We start from the raw sequence: 12,697 nt of genomic DNA on the forward strand, positions 1-12,697 counted from the left end.
ATCTCTCCCACTGTATTCTGCTCTACCTGCCCTCTAGGGAAGGCTTTGTCCTGCATTTTAGCTTTAACGTACTGATGATACTCCAGAGCCAATTCATCCCTCTCCTCTCATAAAAGATGACAGTAGCTTCAGAAACATGCTCAAAAGGAATCACAAAAACAAAACAAATCATCTAACCAAGGCTAATCTTAATACTGTAGGCTTCAGTGAGAACTCCAGGGAAATGCTACCAGGTGAGGCTATTCTGATACATTCTGATTTGAATGAGGATGTTATAACTTCAGCTCAACTCTATAGATCTTAATTTTTAATCCTAAACCATGTACAGACTAGTCTGACAAAGCCTCCAAGTTTTAAGTAATTTGGGATCTGCTAATTCTTCCTATGTTGTTCATGTAAGAGTGGTGTGCCTGTGGTAATAATGTGAGCTTCAGCAAAAGTTGTAGCATAATCTTAGTAAATTAAAATAGTCTGATTTCACAATAACAATATAAATGTGATTTATCAGCCTTCTGAACGACAAAACTGATTTGACTGATACAGTTCCATAAACAAGGGTCCAGTTGTTGAAAATATACAAAATCCAGTTACTTTATCTCTTTGTATCTCTTTTTGATTCTGCTCTATCTCATCTCTGATGAAGGCCTGATCCTGAAGTTTAGGAGGCAGATACTGATAACCTGCCAGAGAAGGGTCTCTCTCTTTCTCACTTGTCATATCACAACACGACTCCTTGAAGCGCACCTTCTAAAAGAGAAAAAACACAAACTGTAAATTGTCCAGTGGGAGTAACACGGAAACAATAATATTCTAGGCTTTATTGGGAGCCTTACAGTCATTTTTTAAATTCCAGATAATGTGAAACATTATGGAATAATACTTTTTGTCAGTTCTGAAGTCTAGCTGAGAACAATCTTTGAAAGTTCCAAACTAAGCTCTAAACAATTCAGTTCCCAATGGTCTCACTCCTTTTTCTGCTCTACCTTGCCCCTGGTGAAGGCCTCATCTTGATGCCTGTGTAGATCCTGATGGACATCCAGAGGAAATGCCTCACTTCCATTCCTACCTGTCAAAATTGATGTTGGTTGCTTTAAATTTGCTTTCTAAGAAAGAAAAAAATACAAAATTATCAGTTGTTCAGTTAAGAAAGACAGGTTAATCAATAATACTTCAGGCTGCAGTGAGAATTTAGGAAATAACTGAGGTCATAGTGTAACTAAGCATATTATGGAATAAAACAAAACACTATACGCTATTCCATACAAGCCCAGCCACAACCCTAGTAATTTACTTCCTGTTGATCCCTTTCTTCTTCCTTTTGGTCTAACTGATCTCTGGTGGAGGACTGGCCTTGGAATCTGGGTAAAAGTTACTGCTGGACACTTGTGGGCCACTCTTTTCTCATCTTTCTGCTGTCAAAGCAGATGATGGTTGCAAGAAATACTTTTTCTAATGAAGAAGATTTTTTTAAACAAGTAAATTGTCCAGACAGGGGTAATATGCTGCTAATAATACTTTAACACTTAATAAGAACCCTGAACATCTGAGAAATCAATCAGGAAACGATTTTTTTCCAACCATAGATCTCCAAATCAGCTGCAATATAGTCCTTGTAAATCCCACTACAAGCTTTAAGGAACTTATTTCTTTTTGTTATATCTCTTTCCACTCTATTTTACCTCATCTCTGGGTAGAAAATTCTGGTCCTGACATCTGTTTTGGGTTGAATATTCTGGGTCTGTGGAGAGAACATGCTGGTCTTTGGGCAGAAAATCCTGGTCCTCACATTTGGGTAGAATATTCTGGTCTTCAGTTAGAAAATGATGGTCCTGATATGTGGGTAGAATATTCTGGTCTTTGGGGAAAACATGCTGGTCTCTGGGTAAAGCACATTGGTCTTTGGGTAGAAAATCCTGTTCTGGACATTCAAGTAAAATATTCTGGTCTTTGGGTGAAAAATCCTCACCTGTGTGTAGAAAAGCCTGGTTTGGGGGTAGAAAACCTTGGCCTTCCAAAACAATATTCCCCTCTTCTAGTTCAACACTCTGGGTTTTCAGCAGAACACTCCGAGTTTTTGCCTTAACAGCCTGGGCTTTGGGCTTAACTGCTTGGCCTTCCAGCTCCATATCCTGGGTACTGGGTCTTGGCTCGACACTCCAGGCTTCCAGTTCAACACTCTGGATGTCTATCAAATCACCCTGGGATTGCAGCAGATCTCCTTGGGCTTCTGGAAGATAATCCTGGGCTTTTGGCAAAATATCCTGACGTAACTGCTCTACCTCTTTCTCTTCTGTCATAGCAGATAATGGATTTTTGAATTGTACTTTCTAAAAGTGAACATAAACATCAAATATAGAACGCCAGGTAGTAGCAGCAACACTCCAGGTTTTTTGCAAGATTCCTAAAATAATCTTAAAAGAATATGGTAGTCAAACAAATTACTAGAATAAAATGCAAAATTAGTCTTTGTTCAACCCAACAGAACCTAAATCTACAATCCAAAACCAGTACAAAAATGTCAGATCCCTAGTCCAAATCATAATTAGTTTAATTTCTATTACACTAATTACACTACTATTCTATTATACTATCTCACTCTGCTTTACCTGAACTCTGTTGAAAGTTATATCCTTGTCTTCAGAAAGGAGATCCTGCTGGTCCCCCCAAGACAAATTCTCTTTCCCTTTCTTATCTATCATAATAGATGGAGATTCCTCAGAGTCAGATTCCTAAGGAACAAACAAAAATAGGAAAGAAAAATCCAGATGTACCTCTAGAGGTAGAAACAATGTGACTGTAATATAATCCTAGGGCTCAGCACACTAATAATATAATTTCAGTAGGTCATTATAGTCAAATATAAAAACAGGACATCGCAAAAGAAGTGCAAGACTGTACACTGAAAACTACAAAATGCTGTTGAAAGAAATCAAAGAAAGACCTCCCCTGCATGGTCATGAATCTCAGAAGACAATATTGTTAAGATAGCAATTCTCATATTTACAGTCAGTTGATTTTCAACAAGGGTACCAAGACAATCCAATAAGAAAGAATAGTTTTTTTCAATAAATGGCGTTGGGACAAGTGGATATCCACGTGCAAAAGAATTTTAAGTTAGAACGAAGAGTTCACACCATACACAAAAATTAACTCCAAATAGTTAGACCTGAACATAAGAGCTAAAATAATAAAATGTTTAGAAGAACATATAGGAGGAAATATTCATTAAACTACACCAAAACTTAAAATTTTGGGCTACAAATGATGGCACTAAGAAAGTAAAATGACAACCCACAGAATGGGAGAAAATATTTGCAAATCATGTACCTAATAAGGAACTTGAATCCAGAATATACAAAGAATTCTTATAACTTGATAACAAGATGACAAATAACCCAATTAAAGAATGGACACTACCTTTGAACAGACATTCTCTCCACGAGAGATATATAAACGGGCAATAAGCACATGAAAAGATACTCAAGATCATTAGTCATCTGGAAAATATAAATCAAAAGTACAGTGAGATACCACTTCACACCCACTAAGATGGCTATGATGAAAAAGAGGGGCAAGAGCAGGTACTGAAGAGGATGTGGAGAAACTGGAGCCCTCATATGCTGCTGATGGAAAATAGCTTGGTAGTACCTCAAAACATTAAACAGAGTTACCATATGACCTAGAAATTCCACTACTTGAGAAATGAATGTCTACACAAAAACATGTACACAACTGCTTATAGAACAATTATTCATAAAAGCCAAGGAGCAGAAACAACCCAACGTCCATCAACTAATGAATGGATATACCAAGTGTGTTATACTAACATACTGATACATTCTACAATGTGAACTTTGAATACATTATGCAAAGTGAAAGAAGTCAGTCACAAAAGATTCTATATTATATGATTCCATTTATATGAAATGCCCAGAATAAGTACATCTACAGAGACAGAAAGTAGATTAGCAGTTGCTTAGTACTTGGGGTAGGGACAAGGAGGGACTGGGGAGTGACAGTTAGTGAGTATAGGGTTTCTTTTAAGGGTGAAGGAAATCTTCTAAATTAGATTGTGGTGATGGTTGCACAACCCTGTGAATATACTGAAAACCTCTGAATTGTACAATTTAAATGGGTGAATTGTGTGGCATGTGAATTGTATCTCAATAAAACTGTTAGGAAAAAACAATTATTGGCATTATAATCTTAATCCTTAAGCCCATCCTTGATTAGCTGTGGATAGTTCTAACAAGGCAATTTTTCCCCTCTACTCTTTATATTTCCCTACCTGATCTTCCATAAATTTCTGGTCATGTACAGGAGTTAAAAGATCTTGTTGGACCTCAAAGGGCAATTTTCCACTTGTTCCTATATTTATCTTGATGAATGCTGGTTTCCTACAAGGTACTTCCTGAAAAAAAGAAAAATCAGTGCAAATATAAATGGTCTACAGAAAGTACTATGCTCATGACACTAAACTGAGTTTTTATGAAAGCTGGAGCAGTCTTAGCAGGTTATGTAAGTCTAATACAGAATAGTGAGTTCTATTCTGCACACAAATCACCTACATATCAAACATATGGAGTGAAATGGGCCCGTAGGAGAATATGTTAACTTTATAAATGACAATTTGCCCCTATCCTAGCCAGTAACAATTTCAGAAGGCTTATAATTTTGACTTGGCAATCTAACAGTGGGCAAGCAAATATATCATCTATGTGTATCTCCAAATCTGGAACAACAATAACAACCAGATAGATTCTAATGTCAGTAAAAGCAATTCTAAAAAGAAAATGAAACCAGAGTTCAACTGGGTTATAGATTTTTCTCTTTCTGACTAGCAGGTTCCTCCTTCACATAAATGCATCAGTAGAAAACTATTCAAATTTGAAGGAAAGACTACATAATTAACATAAGTAATAAAGTTTTCACTAATTTCTTAGATCATTCTCAATTTTATGGAGTAGATTTGTTTCTGATGTTTTACCTGAAAAACACACATGCATTCTTTGGAAGCAAGCAGCTAGTCTGAATTCATCATCATCATCATAATGAATTACACTTAAATGGCACCTTTGACGTATAAAACTGGTTTATACCAGGATGTTATCTCAGACTTAATCCTCCTGCCTTCTACTGGATAACTATTTCAGTCAGACCTAGGAATAGTACTCTTTCAGGAAAAACATGAATTGAAAGGTCTGAATATGATCTGCACAACATAAAATATTAGTCTCTAGGATCTGATAACCCTTTCTTTTCTGGTTTAATTAGATTGTGTCCAATCACCTCCCTTTCCAGCGGTACTGGGAAGTCAGTCTAATAGCCCAAATTACAGTACGCAAAATCCATGGCAGAGGTATGAAAATTGTCAAGAAACCAAGCCAAGAATTTAGCTACAAAAGAAACTCTGTCTTGAGTCACACAAGGCAATCCTAGAAAAAGGTAACCAAACTGAATGGATCTAAGATGGAATGCTATATGTGGACACACCCATGCTCACTTGTTTTTTACATTTAACTATAAATTTCTTAATTATCATTGAAGAGGAAGACATTATAGTTTAGTATTCTACAAGCTGCAAACATATGAGACAAACGTTTTTGATGGTTATATTGAGATACTTAAGTAAAAAATACAAAAATAAAATATATACTTATATATAAATCTAGTAAAATGTTTTTTTAAAAAACGCCCAACTAGGAAGCAAAACTGAGAAAGAACTAAACAAGAAATAGTTGATGATAAAAAGAAAAGAGTAAAAAAGACTAATTAATGTCCCATTTTACTAGATGTTACCTATCAAGACTTGAAATTAATGCCGAAAATTAAGTAAACACAGGAAAATACATGAGTTTAGCATCCAAATTTGTGAACATGGAAATAAGGAGGCACCAAAACAATGTCATTTTCAAGCACAGCTTAAATATTCCTTAAGTCTAACTCCACATTTAAGTTCCAATTGTTCACTCTAACCATATTCTATATTTTGAAACAAAAGAATTTCTTTCTTTTTAAAAAATAATGCTACTGATTTCTTCCCGATTAAGAAGTAAAATACATACCTTATGGAAAACTTCTAAAGTAAAGGAAACCAAGATAAGAAAATAAAAATCACCTGTAGTATCACTGCCCAGAAATAATCAGTATTAACCTCTTGGTCTATTTCTTTCCAGGCTTTTGTCTGTGCACACAGCATTCTCTCCCTTATATTTTGCTTCATTTTCTTCATAGCGCTTATCATTTGACATTCTGTATTTATCTGCTTATTCATTATATGCTTCCCTACTGGCAGAGATGCTCCTTGAGGATCTTTGTCTTTTCACCACTGCTAAGTCCTGCTTCTACAACAATGCCTGGCAACTGTAGACATTCCGTAAATATTTATTGAATGAATTTTTTTAATTGAGATATTATATCTAATTTTATATCCTACTTTTTTCACTTAACTTTTATGTCACAGACATGTTCCCTTGTCTTCAGATATTCTTTGAATGACGATATTTTTGATAATAGCTATAAATGGATATGTCATAATTTTTAAACCACTTCCTACTATTAGATAATTAAGATTATTTCCAATTATTTTTCAGTTCTAAATAGTGTTGAGATATAAACAAACCTTTAGCTCTATTTTTATCTGTATTTTTAGAAATAATTCATTAGAACTGAATTTACCTCTTGGGTGGGAAAGCTTTTCTTTCTGTCATCTGGAAACACTGGTGCATTTTTTTTATTCACAGTTTTAAAAGATGCCAGCTGGTGACGTGCTTGTTTCATGGTTTGACTAAGCTGCCAAGGAAAGGGGAAAAAAAGAAAACAAAAACAGGCTAAAGCCTTAATACCAATATCATTAAGTGTTCCAACAGGAAAACAGGCCCCTATTATTAAAAAATGCCAGGCCGAAGACAAGAGGATTACTTGCAAAGGAGACTTTCTGATCTGCTGATAAGTGTTCTTACAACATTATTTTCATTATTCTAAGAGACTGAATTTCATAATTTGATTTCAGTGCTGCTACTCAAATCATTTTTAATAATGTATGCTTTTTTCTAAAAGAAACAAAATAACTTTATTGAAGTTTAACTTGCATAAAGTAAAATGCACTAATTTTAACTGTACAGTTTGATGAACTTTGACAAATGTATACATTTAAGTAAACACCATCACAATCAAGATGTAAAACATTTCTACAGCCCCCAAAATATTCCCTCATATTCCCTTTGCAATCAATACCCCATCACCCATAATACTAGGCAAAAAAAAGTAGCATATATTTTTGTTTTATAGAATTCTATATAAATGAAAGAAAGATCAAGTACTCATGCTATCAGCTTCTTTGCTTAGCATAATGTTTTTTGAGATTTATCCATTTTGTATACAGCATATAGTTTTTAAAAAATGCTAAACAATATTCTATTCTATGGATATACCAAAGTTTGCTTATCCATTCTGCTATTGTTACAACTTTTAGGTTGTTTCCAGTTTTGATCTGTTATAAAACTGGTAAACTGACCTTCATCAAAAAGAAAAACTTCTGCTCTTCAAAAGATTCCATTATAACAATGAAAAGGCAAGACACAGGAAAAATTTCATAGCACATATATGTGACAAAGGACTAATACACAGATTAATTAAAGAATGTCTCCTGGCCAATAAGGCAAACAACCAGTTTTTCACATGGCAATGTATTTGAACAGGTACTTGACAAAATAAGATATAAAATCTCAAATAAATGAAAATATGTTTAACAGCATTTGTCTTGAAGGAAATTTAGGTTAAAACTACCATGAGATACCACTACATATCCACTAGAATGGCAAACATTTAGAAGACTGACTATATTAGTTGTTAAGATATGGAGCGACTGGAATTCTCATGTATGGCTGGGGTTACATAAAATGTTGTAACTACTCTGGAAATAGTTTGGCAGATTTTTAAAAAGTTAAACATACATTTATTATATTACCCAGCATATTACTCTTAGGTATTTATCTAAGAAAAATGAGGACATATTTCCATAAAAACAGTTGTACATAAATGGCCATAGTGATTTTATTTATAATAGATCAAAATAATGTATGCTTTATATTAAGTACGTACACAAAAATATCAGAACCTAGAAGTTTGAATTTGGAAATTACTGACCAACACATTCTTTACCTTGTATCCATCTTCTTAATAGAGTTCTTCAAGTGGTCCTTGTGTACCTAATGACTTTCATCACTCCTTGTAAGAAGACTCTATTCCTAGTCCCCCTAAAACTCTTTTTTCCTATTTACATGACTCCCTTCTTCACTTGTAACATTTGAAGACTCTAACTATTTAGCCTTTTCTCAAATCTCTCTTCCAGGAAGGCTTTCTAAGTTAATTTAAGACACAAATTCAAACATTTCAACAGAAATGTTTCAAGTACTCTGAGTAACAACTGATAATAGATGTTAATATTAAATATGTTAACTTTGGTTCATTTCTTATCTCCACCTAGCAATTTCAGTTAAGCACCTATTTCAATTCATTTTTCAGAAATACAGCTTATTTTACATTTCACAAATCTGTACAGAATGTTCCTTTAAGGAAAATACAGAAATAAGCAAAGTACCATTTTTTTAGGCTAAGTACTACATGTGGAAGAAACACATATCCCTATACTACTCAATCAAATTACAGTAGAGTCAGGACCAGTTCTAACCCACCCAGTGGAAGTTTAATGATATCAATTCTCCCTTGAAGGGAAATGATTATGATTGAAGTAACAAACATTTTATGATTTTTACTATAGTGAGCTAGAGATTAAAAACACACTCTCTTGCTACCAGCCCAGTTTCCTTTCAGCATCTCACCTCTTTTTTGTCCTTGCTTTTAGAAGCTCTATACCTCAAGCCAGAGAAATCAGCTTGAAACACTACTCTTTATTCTACCAAGAGGAAAGCTTCTAAATTTGGTTAGCGCAGGGTGGCTAAAGGGGTCAAGATAGAGTTAATCACAGTGCAAAAAGAGACAGTATATCTGCAGTTGAGGTTATGAAAAAGTACAGAGCCATGAACGTGCCTGCTTTTACTCATTGCCAAGTACGATAGACATTATTGCCCTGCACACTGTGACCAAGGATTCAAAATACCTGTTATAACAGATATAAAATAAGAGTGTATTTTAAAATATTTTTTAACTGAAGTAAACTCAGTTTACAATGTTGTGTTAATTTCTGGTGTACAGCATAGTGATGCACTTAGACTATACATATATTGCTTATATATATGTATGCTCATATATATACACACATATTCATTTTCATATTCTTTTTCATTATAGGTTACTACAAGATATTGAATAAAGTTCCCCATGCTGTACAGTATAAACTTGTTGTTTATCTATTTTATATATAGTAGTTAGTATCTCCAAATCTTAAACTTCCCACCCCTTTTCCCTGGTAACTATAAGTTTGTTTTCTATGTCTATGAGTCTGTGCCTGTTTTGTAAATAAGATCATTTGTGTAATTTTTTTTAGATTCCACATGTAAGTGATATCATATGGTATTTTTCTTTCTCTACTGGTTTACTTAGTATGACGAGCTCTAGGTCCTATCCATGTTGCTGCAAATAGCATTATTTTATTTATTTTTATAGCTGCATAGTATGCCATTGTATATAGATATACCACAACTTCTTTATCTAGTCATCTGTCAATGGACATTTAAGTTGCTTCCATGTCTTGGCTACTGTAAACTAGTACTGCAATGAACATTGAGATGCATGTATCTTTTAGAGTTTCCTCCAGATATATGCTCAGGAGTTGGATTGCTGGATCATAAGTCTATTTTTAGTATTTTAAGGAATCATTATACTGTTTTCCATAGTGGCTGCACCAAACTACATTCCCACCAGCAGTGTAGGAGGATTCCCTTCTCTCCACACCCTCTCCAGCATTTATTGTTTGTGGGTTTTTTTAATGGTGGCCATTCTGACTGGTGTGAGGTGATACCTCATTGTAGTTTTGATTTACACTTCTTTGATAATTAGTGATATTGAGCATTTTTTCATGAGCCTATTGGCCATTTGCATGTATGCACTAGAGAAATGTTTGTTTAGGTCTTCTGTCCATTTTTGGATTGAGTTGTATGAGTTGTTTGTATATCCTAGAAATTGAGCCTTTGTCAGTCACATCATTTGCAAATATTTTCCCCTATTCCATAGGCTGTCTTTTCATTTTATTTATGGTTTCTGTTGCTATGCAAAAGCTTGTAAGTTTGATTAGGTCCCATTTGTTTATTTTTGCTTTTATTTCTATTGCTTTGGTAGAATGCCCTAGGAAAACACTGCTACAATTTATATCAGAGAATGTTCTGCCTGTATTCTCTTCTAGGAGGTTTATGGTGTCTTGTCTTATGTTTAAGTCTTTAAGCCATTTTGAGTTTACTTTTGTATACAGCATGAGAGAGTGTTCTAATTTTGCTGACTTACATATGGCTGTCCAGCTTTCCCAAAACCATTTGTCGAAGAGACTGTCTTTTCTCCATTGCATATTCTTGCCTCCTTTGTCAAAGATTAGTTGATCATAGGTGCACGGGTTTATTTCTGGGCTCTCTATTCTGATCCAATGATCCATATGTCTGTTTTTGTGCCAATACCATGCTGTTTTGATTACTGTAGCTTTGTAGTATTGTCAAAATCTCGGAGTGTTATTCTTCCAGATTTGTTCTTTTTCTTCAGTATTGCTGTGGCAAGTCTGAGTCTTTTATGATTCCATATAAATTTTAGGATTATTTATTCTATTTCATGAAAAATGTCCTAGGTAATTTCATAGGGATTGCATTAAATCTGTAGATTGCTTTGGGTTGTACGGCCAATTTAACAATATTAATTCTTCCAATCCAAGAGCAGGGGGTATCTTTCAATTTCTTTAAATCATCTTTACTTTCCTTAATCAATGTTTTAAGGTTCTCTGCATATAAGTCTTTCACCTTCTTGGTCAAGTTTATTCCTATGCTTTTTTTTTTTTAATGTGAGTTTAAAAAAGATTTTTTTTTTAAACTTTCCTTTTCTGGTATTTCATTGTTACTGTAAAGAAATACAATAGATTTCTGTATGTTAATCTTGTATCCTGCTACCTTGCTGAATTTGTTTATCAGCTCTAGTAGTTTTTGTGTGGAGTCTTTAGGATTTTCCATATATAGTACATGTCATCTGCATATAGTGACAATTTTACCTCTTCTCTTCCAGTTTGGATCCCTTTTATTTCTTTTTCTTGCCTGACTGCTATGGCTAGGACTTCTAGAAGCAAGGATGAAACAGAGGTGACTTGCTATAAGGAAACTGGGCTGGTAGTGAAAGAGTGTGTTTTTATCTCTAACTCACTATTAGTAAAAATCATAAAGTATTTGTTATTTATATCTGTAAATTATAGTCATTTCCCATCAAGTCCAAACCTCTATTAGAGTCACAGACTGATTTTAGTCCCTCAAACAGGATATTTCAATTGGTCCAGCATTGGGACTATACATTACATTCAAACTGTTTCTCTGTCATTACCATAACCCTTTATCAAATCAACCCAAAAGCCTTTTTAATGACCTACTATGAGGACTGTAATAGGCTGAATAATGGCCAAAGGTATCAGGTCTTAATCCCTGAAACCTGTAAATATTACTTTATAAGGAAAAGGGGCCTTTGTATATATGATTAAGTTAAAGATCTTGAGATGAGGAGATAATCCTGGATTATCCAGATGGGTAATAATGCCATTACAAGTGTTTTTATAAGAGTGGTAGAGGAAGATATGACACACAGCAAAGAAGGTGATGTGGAGACAGAGGCACAGATTGGTATGATGTGGCCACAAGCAAAGGAATGCCAGCTGGAATAGTCAAAGAACATTAGCCAGAAAAGTCAAGGAACAAATTCTCCCTAAACTCTGTGGAAGGAGAGTATCTCTGCAGACACCTTGATCTTGGTTAAGTGAAACTGATTTTGGATTTCTGGCATCTACAACTGTGAGAGAAAAAGTTTCTGTCATTTTAAGCCACTAAGTTTGGGGTAATTTGTTACAGCAGTCACAGGAAACTATTACAAAGACCAAAGTTAATGTTAATAAGCATTAAACAAAAACACAGAAGATAGGGGGATGTTACAAATCAAATTATGTAAAATGAACAAGCATGTAAGTATATTTCTCCTATTGTAAGATAATGGTGATCACTACACATATTTATGAGTGTATGTGAATGTATATATCTATATATATGCCTTTGTATGTGTATATACATATTTACATGTGTAAGTTTAAATATATGTATGTGTATATGTTGTACCTACCCAAAACAAAAAATTTGACCAAAAGTCTTTTCTATACACTAGAAACTTACACAAAATTTTCATTCTTTTGTAGCTGTTGTTATTAACAAAGACTGGCAGTGAATCTCCATCAGTTAGAGATTAAGTCTGAGTGACTTAAAAATTCCCTGATGAAAATAACTTACTCATAATTACATAGAAAACCTAGCGAATATAACTATCGATAAGCAAAGGGAGTTCTGACTGATAAAATAAAAATGTATTATATAAACACATTTTGAGACTTAAATCTTAAAATCTAAAGCAAAACAATGATCATATATTAAAACGAAATTTAAAACTTCAAGCTAATATATAGAATAAAATTTGACAAATACAGATATCTACAACAACATTGTTTGCTACT

The 12,697-nt window shown here is 34.0% G+C and overlaps 1 protein-coding gene across 5 annotated transcripts in view; it reads right to left on the reverse strand.

Annotated features, from left to right (window-relative positions):
• The window catches only part of CCDC15 (coiled-coil domain containing 15), a 47,733-nt gene that overhangs the window by 24,145 nt on the left and 10,891 nt on the right, over positions 1-12,697 (reverse strand). For 2 of the 5 annotated variants that reach the window (XM_032472734.1, XM_032472733.1), the window contains exons 5-10: positions 6,679-6,792; positions 4,289-4,411; positions 2,607-2,729; positions 1,680-2,327; positions 984-1,103; positions 592-747 (exon numbers count right to left, since the gene is read on the reverse strand). In XM_032472734.1, the coding sequence (XP_032328625.1) occupies positions 592-747; positions 984-1,103; positions 1,680-2,327; positions 2,607-2,729; positions 4,289-4,411; positions 6,679-6,792 (1,284 nt within the window). The remainder of the gene's footprint in view (positions 1-591; positions 748-983; positions 1,104-1,679; positions 2,328-2,606; positions 2,730-4,288; positions 4,412-6,678; positions 6,793-12,697) is intronic. The other 3 variants (XM_032472735.1, XM_032472736.1, XM_032472737.1) reach the window with 3 other exon arrangements.

The sequence above is a fragment of the Camelus ferus genome, chromosome 33, assembly GCF_009834535.1.
Source record: "Camelus ferus isolate YT-003-E chromosome 33, BCGSAC_Cfer_1.0, whole genome shotgun sequence".
In the NCBI taxonomy this organism is placed as follows: Eukaryota; Metazoa; Chordata; class Mammalia; order Artiodactyla; family Camelidae; genus Camelus; species Camelus ferus.